The sequence below is a fragment of the Bos grunniens genome, chromosome 3 (genome assembly GCF_055505025.1).
Source record: "Bos grunniens cultivar Pamir isolate PY7600 chromosome 3, Bosgru_T2T1.0, whole genome shotgun sequence".
NCBI lineage: Eukaryota > Metazoa > Chordata > Mammalia > Artiodactyla > Bovidae > Bos > Bos grunniens.
The window spans coordinates 51,143,531-51,158,761 of NC_141167.1; the positions used below are offsets into that span (position 1 = coordinate 51,143,531).

The following is a 15,231-nucleotide window of genomic DNA, read 5'->3' on the forward strand; positions in this document are numbered from 1 at the left end:
TTACTGTTTGGATCACAGCAATCTGTGGAAAAGTCTTAAATAGATGGGAATACCAGACCACATTACCTGTCTCCTGAGAAATCTGTATGCAGGATAAGAAGCAACACTTAGAACTGGACATGAAACAGTGGACTATTTCAAAATCCTAAAAGGAGTACATCAAGGCTATATATTGTCACCCTGCTTATTTCACTTATATGCATCATTTCATTGGACATGCTGGGCTGGAAGACTCACAAGCTGGAATAAAGATTTCTGGGAGAAATATCAACCACCTCAGTTATTTAGACATTACCACTCTAATGGCAAAAAAAAAAAAAAAAAAATAGAAGAAGAAGAAGAGGAACCAAAGAAACTCTCGATGAGGGTTAAAGAGGAGAGTGGAAAAGCTGACTTAAAGCTCAACATTCAAAAAATGAAAATTGTGGCATCCTGTTCCAGCATTTCATAGAAAATAGATGGGGAAAAGTGGAAACAATGAGAGATTTTCTTTTCTTAGGCTCCAAAATCACTGCAGATGTGATTGTAGCCACAAAATTGAAAGATGCTTGCTCCTTTGAAGAAAACCTATGACAAACCTAGACAGCATACTAAAAAGCAGAGACATAACTTTGTCAACAAAGATCTGTATAGTCAAAGCTATGGTTTTTCCAGTAGCCATGTATAGATATGAGTGTTGGACCATGAAGAAGACTGAGCACGGAAGAATTGATGCTTTTGAATTGTGCTGGAGAAGACTCTTGAGAAGCCTGTGGCCGTCAAGGAGATCAAACCAGTCAATCCTAAAGCAAAGAAACCCTGAATATTAACTGGAAGGTCTGATGCTGAAGCTGAAGCTCTAGTACTTTGGCCACCTGATTCAAGGAACCAACCCATTACAAAAGACTCTGATGCTGAGAAAGATTGAGGGGAGGGGGGAGAGGGGAGACAGCAGATGAGATGGTTGGATGGCATCACCAACTCAGTGGACATGAGTTTGAGCAAACTCCAGGAAATAGTGAAGGTCAATGAAGCCTGGCGTGCTGCAGGTAATGAGGTCACAAAGAGTCAGACACAACTTAGTGTCTAAACAACCACAATTCAATAAGTACTTGCTTATTAACTAATGTGATCTTTACGCTACCAAACTTGTGACTTTTTATTTTAAGTTTATTTGTTTAAAAAACATTTATGAGTATAATCAAATGTGATAAGGAGTGTAAGCAGTGTGCCCAAAATAAGCACATGCTAAAAATGCTGTAGTTACAACTATCAGCATGATCCCTGTATCCTCAGACATCCTGCCCCTCATACCACGAGGAACAGGGCAGCCCAGTGATCAAATTCATTTGTTTCTTTTGCTGTTGTTTAGTCACTTCAGCTGTGTCTGATTCTTTGCAACCCCATAGACTGTACCCCATCAGGCTCCTCTGTCTATGGGGTTTTCCAGGCAAGAATACTAGAATGGGTAGGCATTTCCTTCTCCAGGGGATCTTCCCAACCCAGGGATTGAACCTGTGTATACTGCATTGCAGATGGATTCTTTACTACTGAGCCATCAGGGAAGCCATTTCTTTTGCTTGAAGAGTAAAATTATGCTAAACTATCCCAATTCCAGTTACCTGGCATTATCATCCTTATTTTTAGTAACATAAATAATTTAGAAGAAATTTAAACACGCGAATGAATAAACAAAATATGCCCAAGGCTTCTCATGGACAGAGGAGCTTGGTGGATTACCATCCATAGGATTGCAGAGTCTAACACAGCTGAAGTGACTTAACAGGCCTGCACACACAACATCCAAAATTTTAAGCTGTTGCCTCAAGGACCGTGATTTTGAAACAGGTGAAGATTAAGTAGGGTTTCTGTCAGCCTTTTCTGGTGTTCAACTAGGGCAACTTCATTTATATATCTGTTATTTGTATTGAGAATATGCTGCTATTTTGATAACCATAGTTCTACATTATTAATTTGAATTAAAATTAAATTAATGGATAGGATACTATACATATAATCATTTAATTCAATTGGTAATTCATGTTTAGCATGTTTTAATGATATCTATGGACTGTGACCCTCATTATCTTTTGATAGATTAAGGGACTGTGGTATAATAACACACCTAAATCCTTCAAGTAATCTAGTGGTACAGCATTTTTGATTCATTCTTCTTTTTGTCCTTGAACTTCCAGAGAGCTCCTGATACTGGAGAGTTTTTTATCATGACAGTGTCATTCTCACTGACTATATTAATTGGTAATTTACAGTTAAAGATAACATCTCAGGGGGCTTTTCATTTTGACATCCTCTTACTTCTCTGTTCCCAGGTGGCACAGTGATAAAAAATCTGTCTGCCAATGCAAGAAACACAGGAAACAAGGGTTCTATCCCTGAGTCAAGAAGATCCCCTGGAGAAGGAGATATTCTTGCCTAGAAAATCCACTCCAATATTCTTGCCTAGAAAATCCCATGAATAGAGGAGCCTGGCAGGCTACAGTCCAGTCCAGGAGGTCACAGAGAGTTGTCCTTGAAAAGGACAGCCTTGTTCTAGCTTGAATTCTAGTTTGGAAAGGAGACTTTGAAGACCTTTCTATGTTTTCCTCTCCAAGAGCTTAAAAAGTGCTTTAGCTGGCCTCATTTCACAGGCCTTAAAAACACTTTTTTTTCTAGGATACCAGCTAGAACATATTGACCAAGACATTTTCCATACAGAGTCCTTTTCCTATATTCATGTCAGGTCCTCCCTTGAACTCCCCTTGTACCTAGAGTTCTGGCAAACTTGTTCCCTTGCTCTGACTCTGATATGCTCACAGATACCTTTTACTACTGCCTGTAACCAAATTTTGTTAGCAACTGAACTTCAAAGAGCTGAAAAACTTATCTTCAGCTAATGGGTCTTTGACAAGTTTAGAAGGTATGACTAAAGTAAAATACTTTGAATACTTTCAAAGTCAGAGATAAGATGATCACATTATATAAACATTCCTTTCAGATTAGTAAACTAAGAAAATCAGAGTCACTAACCTGAGATGTCTGTTAACTTTTGGGGAGTTGTTTAACTTCTGGGGTAAACAAAAGATGATTGTCATCTCTTCCTTGAGAGACCATTCAAACTGAAAATAGTAAACTTTACTCAAAATCTACTTTTTATTTTTTTACAGTCACAATATTCTTCTCTATGAGGATGGGCATGCAGTGGTGGCAGATTTCGGAGGTGAGATTTCAATGAATAATGCATCCCCAGTGACATCAGTTTCTTTCTTCCTTCCTCATCGGTGGAGATATTATATGATAAACCTGAAAATGGTTATCACCCCGACAGCTATATTTCTCTAAATTATTCACATTTCAAGTTGTCATGGAGGGGTACTGGGAAGTTTTCAATTAGCAAGAGGGAGGTGACATGTGTGTGCCTGTGTCTGATTCATGTCGTTGTATGGCAGAAACCAACACAATATTGTAAAGCAATTATCCTCCAATTAAAAACAAATGAATTTTTAAATTTTTCAATTAATTTTAAAAGTATGTCATTTCTTTTCAGTTTTTCCTCTTTTATATCCTCAGCTAAAAAAATGGAAGTAAAAATTTAAATGAGACAGGTTTCCTTGGGGTTTCAAACTTTTGGCTATAATCTTTGACCTTGGTTTTAAAATATTTCCTTTGACATGAATTTGTTTTCTCTTTTCCCCAGAATCAAGATTTCTGCAGTCTCTGGATGAAGACAACATGACAAAACAACCTGGGGTTTGTTGCGGCTCACGTTCCCTATAATTATGAAACAATTAGAATGTGTAAACTCAGCATGAGAGAAAAGGAGATGAAAGCAGCTTTAACTGGAAGAAATGTCATTGTCCCAGAGGCAGGATAATGTTTTATGTTTTTATTTTTAGTAAGCCCCCAAAAGAACTATTTCAAGGCTCTGTTAGAGAAATAGATTAGATATATATTTGAAAAATGTTACAGAAAAAGTAACAGAATTTGTTTCAAATCTAATTGAAAAGTACATGGCGGGCATGGATAATTGACTTTCATGTTTAGATCTCCTTATTAAGTGGTAGAGTTAAAATTTAATAGGTAACCATAAAATCCATAGTTTACCTGCATCTATTAACAATTTATAGTTTTCCATTTTAACATTGTAAGGTGATAGGTGATACAGTCAAGCATTAATGTTTAAGAAAAATATAAATTATAACATCTGAAGCAAACATAAATTGTACTCAAAATGTCTGCATTTAGATTCATTATCTGCTTTTCCCTCTCACCTCCCCATGAAGGAGTGTACGTCTCTTTCTGACTTAGCTGTGTTATTTAATTACCCAAGCTTGGGCTAATTTCTGTTCCTTCCTTTTCCTGCTTCTGCTTACACACTGCTCAATCACTTTTTATGTTTGTTTCTATTTCTTTTCTTTTTTAGTGCATCCCAAACTTTCATTTACCACTGCCTCAGTTCAGGTCTTCCCCTTCTCTTTTCTGGACCATTGTTCTAGGCTTTTAATTCCAGTCCTCTCCTCCAGTTCATTCTTTGCAACATCAGTCAAGTGTTGTGTTCTGACAATTCACTTCTTCCTGTAAATCGTCAATGATGCTTAAAATGTTGTGTGTGTGTGTGTGTGTGTGCACATTCAGTCCTGTCCAACTCTGCGACCACATGGACTATGGTCCACTATAGTCCACAGGCTCTTCTGTCCATGGAATTTTCCAGGCAAGAATACTGGAGTGGGTTGCCATTTCCTCCTCCAGGGAATCTTCCTGATCCAGGGATTAAACCCACTTCTCTTGCATCTCCTGCATTGGCAGGCAGATTCTTTACCTCTAGCACCACCTGGGAAGCATTAAAATGTTATAACACTCTCCCCCTAGTCTGAACCCAAGACTCTTCTGTGACTTCATTTTCCACTAAACATTTTCTAAAGTCCCCAATGATTCCTGCAACATACATACAAGCCATCTGGCTATTCCCCAAATATTTTATTCACTTTCACAGATTTATGACTCTCCCAGGGTCATATTCTCTGCCTAAAAAACCTTTCATTACATCCCACCTCGAGAAAGTCTAATTATCTTGCATGGCCAAGAAAAGTTTACCCATTTTAAGTACCTTCCGTCCTGTAAACTGCCCCTTCCACCTCCTCCCCACACACTTTTCTGTCTGTGCTTTTGTAGCACTTTTTTCACACTGCTAGGTAGTACTCTTACTCGACAAACATTTATGAAGGGTCTACAATGTGCCAACATCCGCTGGATCATGGAAAAAGCAAGAGAGTTCCAGAAAAACATCTATTTCTGCTTTATTGACTAGGCAAGAGCCTTTGAGTGTGTGGATCACAATCAACTGTGGGAAATTCTGAAAGAGATGGGAATACCAGACCCCCTGACCTGCCTCTTAAGAAACCTGTATGCAGGTCAGGATGCAACAGTTAGAACTGGACATGGAACCACAGGCTGGTTCCAAATAGGAAAAGGAGTACGTCAAGGCTGTATATTGTCACCCTGCTTATTTAACTTATATGCAGAGTACATCATGAGAAACGCTGGACTGGAAGAAACACAAGCTGGAATCAAGATTGCCAGGAAAAATATCAATAACCTCAGATATGCAGATGACACCACCCTATGGCAGAAAGTGAAGAGGAACTCAAAAGCCTCTTGATGAAAGTGAAAGTGGAGAGTGAAAAAGTTGGCTTAAAGCTCAACATTCAGAAAACTAAGAGCATGGCATCTGGTCCCATTACTTCATGGGAAATAGATGGGGAAACAGTGTCAGACTTTATTTTTGGGGGCTCCAAAATCACTGCAGATGGTGATTGCAGCCATGAAATTAAAAGACGCTTACTCCTTGGAAGAAGTTATGTCCAACCTAGATAGCATATTCAAAAGCAGAGACATTACTTTGCCAACAAAGGTTCGTCTAGTCAAGGCTATGGTTTTTCCTGTGGTCATGTATGGATGTTAGAGTTGGACTGTGAAGAAGGCTGAGCACCGAAGAATTGATGCTTTTGAACTGTGGTGTTGGAGAAGACTCTTGAGAGTCCCTTGGACTGCAAGGAGATCCAACCAGTCCATTCTGAAGGAGATCAGCCCTGGGATTTCTTTGGAAGGACTGATGCTAAAGCTGAAACTCCAGTACTTTGGCCGCCTCATGCGAAGAGTTGACTTATTGGAAAAGACTCTGATGCTGGGAGGGATTGAGGGCAGGAGGAGAAGGGGACAACAGAGGATGAGATGGCTGGATGGCATCACTGACTCGATGGACGTGAGTCTGAGTGAACTCCGGGAGTTGGTGATGGACAGGGAGGCCTGGCGTGCTGTGATTCATGGGGTCGCAAAGAGTCGGACAGGACTGAGTGACTGAACTGAACTGAACTGAACTGACAATGCGTCAGGCATTGTACAAAGGGCCAAGAATACAAAATGTGAATAAAAGCTTGTCTTTGATCTCAAGTAGCTCATTTTGTAGTGGGAAAAACCATATGCAAGTAAGGGTGAAGGCAGTATGGACATTCAGTGATAGAGATGTGGCAAAGCCTCATGGGAGCTCAGGTAGAATTAACAGGAATAATCAATTCAAACAGAATGAACACATATGCAAAGGCACAGGGGAGGCAGAAACACCAGCTTTCCTTGGGGACTTTCAATAGCTTGGCATTGCTGGCATGCACTGTGTGAGAAGACAAAGTGAGAGACAAGTCAAAGAGGAAGGCAGGAACCACATCCTGGATTAAGGATTAAGCATGCTGGTTTCCCCAGTTAAATTTCATTCATTCAACAGACATTTATGGAATACCTACTAAGTGTCAGACATTTTCAAGGACCTGGGACTATTACCATGAACAAAGCAAAATTCTTGTGTTTATGGGGCTAATATTTTCATGGAAGAAGATAAACATTGAACAAATTAGTAAAACATATATCAGGTGGTGATAAGTGTTATGAAGAAAAAAAACAAAGCAGAGCAGATGAATGAAAAGTGATAGGGGGTGTCATTTAGATGAGTGAAATAGAAAGATAGCCTTTGATAAGAGACCTATGTGGGAGTTATCCATAAGAGGAGAAGAGCAGTGTAGAAGACGGAACAGTAAGTGCAAAGGTCCTGCAGCAGGAGAGTCCTTTGTGTGTTCAAGGCCAGATTGACTGGAGTGGAGTAAGAAAGGAGAAGTATGGTAAGATATGAGAGAGGTGGAAGAGTGGGTCCTTTTATTGACAGGAAATACAGATCTTATCTGGCATCTTTGACATAGAGATAGCTAACACAATGGATGGACCTCAACCGTGGGTGCGCATTGAAATCACTTTGGAAACGTTTGTAAAAACATTCAACCTGAATCCAGCCCCCAGAAATTCTGATCTCCTTGTCCTAGGGCTCATCTTGAGTACATGTATCTTTTAAAAGTTTCCCCAGGAGATTCTGAAATGTAGCCAATGGAGACTCTGGTTAAATATTCATTCTTGTTGAATGAAATTGAATTGAATTTCTGCAAAGCAAGTAATATTCTTCTATCCTAGGAGTGGAGTCTTTAAGCACAGCCCTACTCAAGATTTATTTTGAAGGCTATTTTATTTCTTATTAGTTATGTGGCCTTGTATAAGTTTGCTAATTATTTCTATTACCCTCTGTTAAAAAAATGGGCATATTGTATGCTTACTCCTGCTGATGCAATGTTGTGACAAAACTCATAATCTGCTATATAATTGGAGGCTACTTGGAATGTGAAAGCTCATGTGGAAGGATTGCATATAAGCACCATAATCAAAATAAAGACATTCTTAGAAAGCTGCAATTATGCATGACTTCAAAATAATGTAGACACTTCAAAAGAATTATCAGCAGGCAGCACTACACACAGAATATCACCAAGAGTAATAAGAGAATACTAGTTTCTTTCAGGGGAAATACAAAGACAGAAGGTATTTGGCGAAGTTCATTGATATGATTATGAAGCCACGAGATTTTAGAGCTAGAAGGACCTGCGTCCTGTGTTACCCTTGAGGAATCTCAGGTCCAAGAAGCATAGGAGACTTTCTCAGAACCACCCAAATAGTTGATAGTAGGCCCAGGACTAGAATTTTCCTTCCCTACTTCTAGTATTCTTTTTCCTAAACCACACATAAACCAAATTTATGCAGTTGCATCCCATAATGGAAACTTATATTTAAAAATGAAAAAATATACAATTGCAAATAAAAAGAATGTAAATGATACCATCAAAACATGAGGGTAGAACTTTGTACGGAGAAACTTGTCATGCTTTATGGGCTTGCTTTCAGGAATATTGCACAAACAGCATTTAGAAATAACACCACTGGGCAAACAAAGGAGATATGACAGGCCTGATCCTGCCAGTGAGACACCTCCTTCACACGAATATTCTGGGCACTCCCCTGAGACCCTTTCTCTCCTCAGTCATCAGGGCACTGCTTATTGGTCTAATTTAGTGACTTCCTAAATTACAACCTGAAGCTCTAAAGGGGAGATGCTTCCCCCCAGAGTGCATGGTTCACACACAGGGAGGCATAGAGTTCTTGGATGAATCCATGGATGTTTTCAGATGTATTCAGAAGTTTTCAAGGCTTCCAAGGGAAAGATACTCAGAGATAAGCAAAACAGTACCACTGCTGTGCTCACCATTTTACTTGGCAATTAATATTGTTGCAGTATATTTGGAAGAATTATGGATTTCATGATCTTCCAATGATTAAAAAAACGTCCTTTGAAAAACTAAAAGGCAGCAGTAAACACCATTTCTGTGTAAAGGAGCCAGTTTATTATTGCACACATTGAGGGCAGTATTGATGTTATTTTATGTTTACATTTTTGAGAACATAGAATACTTAACGAATCCTCGCTAAGAAGAACACTGTCCTACAGTAGAAGAACTAAACACTTGGTCAGTGACTTGTGGATGTTTCTTGACCTGCAGAACCTCCGCTGGATGGCTCCTGAGGTGTTCACACAGTGTACACGCTACACGATCAAAGCCGACGTCTTCAGCTATGCTCTGTGTCTGTGGGAGCTTCTCACTGGAGAAATTCCCTTTGCTCATCTCAAGCCAGGTAAGCCATGCTGCAGTTAAGGTTTCTCTGAGGGAATTCCCTGGTGGTCCAGCGGTCAGGATTGTATGCTTTCACTGCCGAGGGCCCTACTTGGAGAATTAAGATCCCACAAGCTGCAGGGTGCAGCCAGGAAAAAAGAAAAGTTTCTCTGATTTCCAGAGTTCTCTGCATTTTCACAAATTCAAGAAACATCGTTCCCCCAAAATGACAGTTCTTGGTGGACTGGCAAGGTGAGAAGTAAAGAAACGGTCTCAAGGTATGTGCCCAATCCAGAAGACTTAATGGCCTATAACTATATGATTTTGGACATAGACACACAGAAGGGTAGGTATATTTTATTATTAAAGTTTAAGGTTTTGATTTATCTGTTGTTAATAAAAACAAGCAGATGACTAGGCCATGTGGAATGTGGGTACAAATCATGTAAATAATGCCACATTTACTTTTTGAGATTTGATTTAGAAGTGCCTTTTTGGTGTTCATATAAGGGTGAGCTGAAATTAGCAACACATAAAAATTATCTATCAGGTCTGCTTTCAGCTTCTCACCTTATACAAAGGAGAATGGCTTTTTCTAATTTTGTATTAAATACATATAGATGTATTTGAAAACTGGGACTTTGCGAGTGAGCCTATAATTTTGTTGTTGATTATATTTGATAATATACATTATACTCTGTGTAACTGCAGAAGATGGAAGTAGGGAATCTAATCACAGGGGAAAATGTACAAATATTTGCAGTAAATTTGATTTGCATTTCTCTCCATTTTATTTGCTCTGCTCTTTTTGTCTGGTCACACTGTTTACTTACTTGTATCCACCATGAGTCTAAAAACCCCTTGACTTTGCATCCCCAAAACTTACCATGATTCAAAAGTAGTTTTCAAATTAAATCATAAATAAATTTTATAATGAACTATAGTGTAAGCTCTTTAAGTGGTCACCCTATCAGAATATATCAGAAGTGAAATTAAAGTTACTCACTTGCATCCAAACTCTTTGCAACCCCATGGACTGCAGCCTGCCAGGCTCCTCTGTCCATGGGGATTCTCCAGGCAAGAATACTGGAGTGGGTTGCCATGCCCTCCCCCAGAGGATCTTCCCAACCCAGGGATCAAACCCAGGTCTCCCTTATTGCAGGCAGATTCTTTACTGTCTGAGCCACCAGGGAAGCACAAATACGTCAGAAGGATCAAGTCAAAAGGGATGTTAGGGAAAGACATACCTTACAAATGTGGATATTCACAGAAGTTCAAAGTCTTAACCAGGATCACAATATTTATTAGTACTCATGTGCAGAGCAATAGCCATATCTCATACTGTCTTCAAGATATTTTCCTCCTAATAACCATATGGTCTTTAATTATACTCTGCATACTGTCTAACCAAGAACTTTTCACAAATGATATGCTCTGTACATAATTGTCCTAACCTTTCTCTATATGCTTTCAGAGTTTTAAATGATGGGATCAGGCCCTTATTATAGTGTGGATAAGAGGACTCTATTTTGAACTGGACAAGAATTGCTGTTTATTTCTTGTTTGATCTGTTATCATTTCTCTACCTCTTAGAATATGACTTCTGGTAAGATTTATGAGTATATTAAAAAATCCACTGTAATTCTGGACATATTGTGGTATTTTTATCAGAGCTTCCCTTGTTCTTCCCTTGTGCTTCTCTTGGGCTTCTCTTGTGGCTCAACTGGTAAAGTATCTGCCTGCAATGTGGGAGACCTGAGTTTGATCCTGGGGTTGGGAAGATCCTCTGGAGAAGGGAAAGCCTACCTACTCCAGTATTCTGGCCTAGAGAATTCAATAGACTGTATAGTTCATAGGGTCGCAAAGAGTCTGACATAACTGAGCAACTTTCACTTCACATGTCTCCCTTCTTCTTATCTCCTGTATCAATCAGTTCACCTCTTCCTGTGCATTTTACATCCTAAGAACATCTTAGATTTATCCACTACTTATCATCATCTTCCACCATCCTAGCTCAAGCCACCATCTTCATCATTTAAATTATTGCAATTGTCATTTTAAAAAATTATGTTTAATTTATATAGTATAAATTGAGATATAACTTATATCTCAACTTATACTATAAGTTATAGTATAGTAAATGTTACCATTTTAGGCTAATAATTCAAGGAGTTTTAACAACTATATACAGCTATATAATCACAACGACAATCATGATAAACAGGAGTTTCAATACTTCAAAAGTTCCCCCATGCCTCTTTGGAATCAATTCACCTTTCATACCTCCAGCCCCTAGCAACCACTGATCTGAATTATGTCCCTGTAAGTTTGCCTTTTCCAGATGGCAAATAAATGGAGTCATGTTAGTACATTTATCAGTATTTATTCTTTCACATTCCTGTGTAATATTCCATTGTGTTGATGTGTGTGTATGTATGTGTGATCCAGACAGTCACAGGCTTCAGAACAGTCAATGAAACAGAAGTAGATATTTTTTCTGGAATTCCCTTGCATTCTCTATGATGCAACGAATGTAGGTAATTTGATCTCTGGTTTCTCTAGCTTTTCTAAACCCAGCTTATACATCTGAAAATTTTCAGTACATGTACTATTGAAGCCTAGCTTGAAGGATTTTGAGCATTACCTTACTAGCATGCAAAATGAGTGCAATTGCCCAGTAGTTTGAACATTCTTTGCATTGCCATTCTTTGGTATTGGAATGACCCTGTGATCACTCCCGAATTTTGCCAAATATGCTGGCATATTGAGTGCAGTACTTTAAAAGCATCATCCTTTAGGATTTGAAATAACTCAGCTGGAATTCCATCACCTCTACTAGCTTTGTTTGTAGTAATGCTTCCTATGGCCGTCTTGACTTCACACTCCAGGATGTCTGGCTCTAGGTGAGTGACCACACCATCATGGTTATCTAGGTCATTAAGCCCTTTTTTGTACAGTTCTTCTCTGTATTCTTGCCACCTCTTCATAATGTCTTCTACTTCTGTTAGGTCCTTACTGTTTCTGTCCTTTATCAAGCCCATCCTCACATGAAAATTTCCCTTGATATCTCCAATTTTCGTGAAGACATCTCTGGTCTTTCCCATTCTATTGTTTTTCCCTACTTCTTTGCATTTTTCATTGAAAAAAAAAGCCTTCTTATCTCTCCTTGCTATTCTCTGCAACTCTGCATTCAGTTGAGTATATCTTTCCCTTTCTCCCTTGCTTTTCACTTCTTTCTTTCCTCAGCTATTTGAGAGCCTCCTCAGACAACCACTTTGCCTTCTTGAATTTCTTTCTCTTTAGGATGATTTTGGTCACTGACTCCTATACAATGTTATGAATCTCTGTCCATAGTTGTTCAGGCACTCTGTCTATCAGATCTAATCCCTTGAATCTATTTAACACTTCCACTGTGTAATCTTAAGGGATTTGATTTAGGTCATACCTGAATGGTACAGTGGTTTCCCTACTTTCTTCAAATTTGTAATAAGGAGCTCAGGATCTGAGCCACAGTTTCAGCTCCAGGTCTTGTTTTTGCTGACTGTATAGAGCTTCTTCATCTTCAGCTGCAAAGAATATAATCAATCTGATTTCAGTATGGACCATTTGGTGAGAAATGCCCAGCTGGATGAATAACAAGCTGGAATCAAGATTGCTGGGAGGAGTATCAATAACTTCAGATACACAGATGATACCACCCTAATGGTAGAAAGTGAAGAGGGACTGAAGAGCCTCTTGCTGAAGGTGAAAGAGGACAATGAATAAGCTGACTTAAAACTCAGCATTCAAAAAACTAAGATCATGACATCTGGTCCCATCACTTCATGGCAAATAGATGGGGAAAAAATGGAAACAGTAACAGACTGTTTTCTTGGGCTGCAAAATCACTGTAGACAGTGATTGCAGCCATGAAATTAAAAGACACTTTCTCCTGAGAAGAAAAGTTATAACAAATCTAGACAGCATATTTAAAAGCAGAGATATCACTTTGCCCACAAAGGTCCATATAGTCAAAGCTATGGTTTTTCCAGTAGTCATGTACAGATGTGAGAGTTGGACCATAAAGAAAGCTGAGCACTAAAGAATTAATGCTTTCGACTGTGGTGCTGGAGAAGACTCTTGAGAGTCCCTTGGACAGCAAGGAGATCAAACCAGTCAATCCTAAAGGAAATCAACCCTGAATATTAATTGAAAGGACTGATGCTGAAGCTGAAGCTTCACTACTTTGGCCCCCTAATGCAAAGATCTGACTCATTGGAAAAAACCCTGATGCTGGGAAAGATTGAGGGCAAGGGGGAAAAGGAGGTATAGAGGATGAGATGGTTGGATGGCATCATCAACTCAACGGACATGAGTCTGAAGAAACTCCAGGAAAGAGTGAAGGACAGGGAAGCCTGGTGTGCTGTAGTCCATGGGGTCGCTCAGTCAGGCACGACTGAGTGACTGAACAACAACAACAATGTGTAAAGTCGTCTCTTGTGTTGTTGAAAAATGTGTTTGCTATGATCGGTGTGTTCTCTTGACAAAACTCTGTTAGCCTTTGGCCTGCTTTATTTTGTACTCCAAGACCAAACTTGCCTGTTACTTGAGGTATCTCTTGACTTCCTACTTTTTCATTCCAATCTCCTATGATGAAAAGGACATCTTTTTTTTTTTTTTGGTGTTAGTTCTAGAACGTCTTGTCAGTCTTCATAGAACTGGTCAACTTCAGCTTCTTTGACATCAGTGATTGATGCACAGGTTTGGATTACTGTGTATTGAATGGTTTGCCTTGGAAGTGAACCAAGATCAATCTGTTTTGTGATTGGACCCAAGTACTGCATGTCTTGTTAACTATGAGGGCTACTTCATTTCTTCTCAGGGATTCTTGCCTACAGTAGTAGATATAATAGTCATCTGAATTAAATTCACCCATCCCCATCCATTTTAGTTCTCTGATTGCTACAGTGCGTTGTTCACTCTTGCCGTCTCCTGCTTCACACCTCGAGTTTACCTTGATTCATGGACCTAACATTCCAAGTTCCTATGTAATATTGTTCTTTACAGCATCGGATTTTACTTTCACCACTAGACACATCCACAACTGAGCATCCTTTCTGCTTTGGTGCAGGCCTTCATTCCTTCTGGAGCTATTAGTAATTGCCCTTCATTCTTCCCCAGTAGCATATTGGATACCTTCTGACCTGGAAGGTTCATCTTCCAGTGTCGTGCTTTTTGCCTTTTCATACCATTCATGTTCATGGGGTTCTCGCAGCAAGAATACTGGAGTGGCTTGCCATTCCCTCTTCCAGTGGACCATGCTTTGTCAGAACTCTCCACTATGACCCGTCCATTTCAGGTGGCTCTGCATGGCATGGCTCATAGCTTTATTGAACTATGAAAGCTCTTTCATCACAAGGCTGTGATCTATGAAGACATGTGTTGATGTACCTTGGTTTTATTTGTCCATTCCCAAGTTGATGATCATCTGAGTTATTCTCAGTTTGGTGATATTATGAGTGTAATTACCAAAACCATTTAGGTTTTTGTGTGTTTGTTTTAATTACTCTTGGACAAATATATATAATAATTACTAGATATTACAGTAAGATTTTTTCCAAAGCATCTGTACCAGTATGCCTTGTATGAGAAGTGTATGAGAATTTCAGTTGATACACATCCTTGCCAGCACTCTTTTTATTGTCCACTTAAAATAAATTATTAACAATTTGAGTAGGTATATTATGGTAAATAGTTATGGTATTATTTTATATTTCTCTAATGACTAATAATATTGATAATTTTGTGTGTTTATCTGCTGTTCATATCTCTTTCTTTGGTAAATTATTTGTTTAAATTATCTTATATACTAATAAGAGTATTTAGATTCTAGGTAGACTCTTTCATCTGCTATGTATTTTGCAAATAGTTTCCTATAGTCTGTGACTTGCTTCTTCATAATCTAACCAATGCCTTTCAAACAGCAGAAGTTTTTTTTTTAATTTCAGTGAAATTTACCTTATCAAACTTATATTTTTATGTATCCTATCTAAAATATTCTTGCTACACTCACGATCACAAATATTTCCTCCTGTGTTTACTTATAGGAACCTTATAGGTTTAGGTTTTATATTTATAAGATCTACTAGAATTACTTTTTAATGGTATAAGGTAAGAGTTGAATTTGTATTCTTTGTTAATTTTTTTTAATATGGATACCCATTTTTTTAGCATGATT

At 38.7% G+C, this 15,231-nt stretch overlaps 1 protein-coding gene across 2 annotated transcripts in view; it reads left to right on the forward strand.

Moving 5' to 3' along the window:
• The window catches only part of TNNI3K (TNNI3 interacting kinase), a 404,175-nt gene that overhangs the window by 272,216 nt on the left and 116,728 nt on the right, over nucleotides 1-15,231 (forward strand). For both annotated transcript variants that reach the window (XM_086390587.1, XM_086390580.1), the window contains 3 exons: nucleotides 3,144-3,196; nucleotides 3,674-3,726; nucleotides 8,904-9,036. In XM_086390587.1, coding sequence (XP_086246713.1) covers nucleotides 3,144-3,196; nucleotides 3,674-3,726; nucleotides 8,904-9,036 — 239 coding nt within the window. The remainder of the gene's footprint in view (nucleotides 1-3,143; nucleotides 3,197-3,673; nucleotides 3,727-8,903; nucleotides 9,037-15,231) is intronic.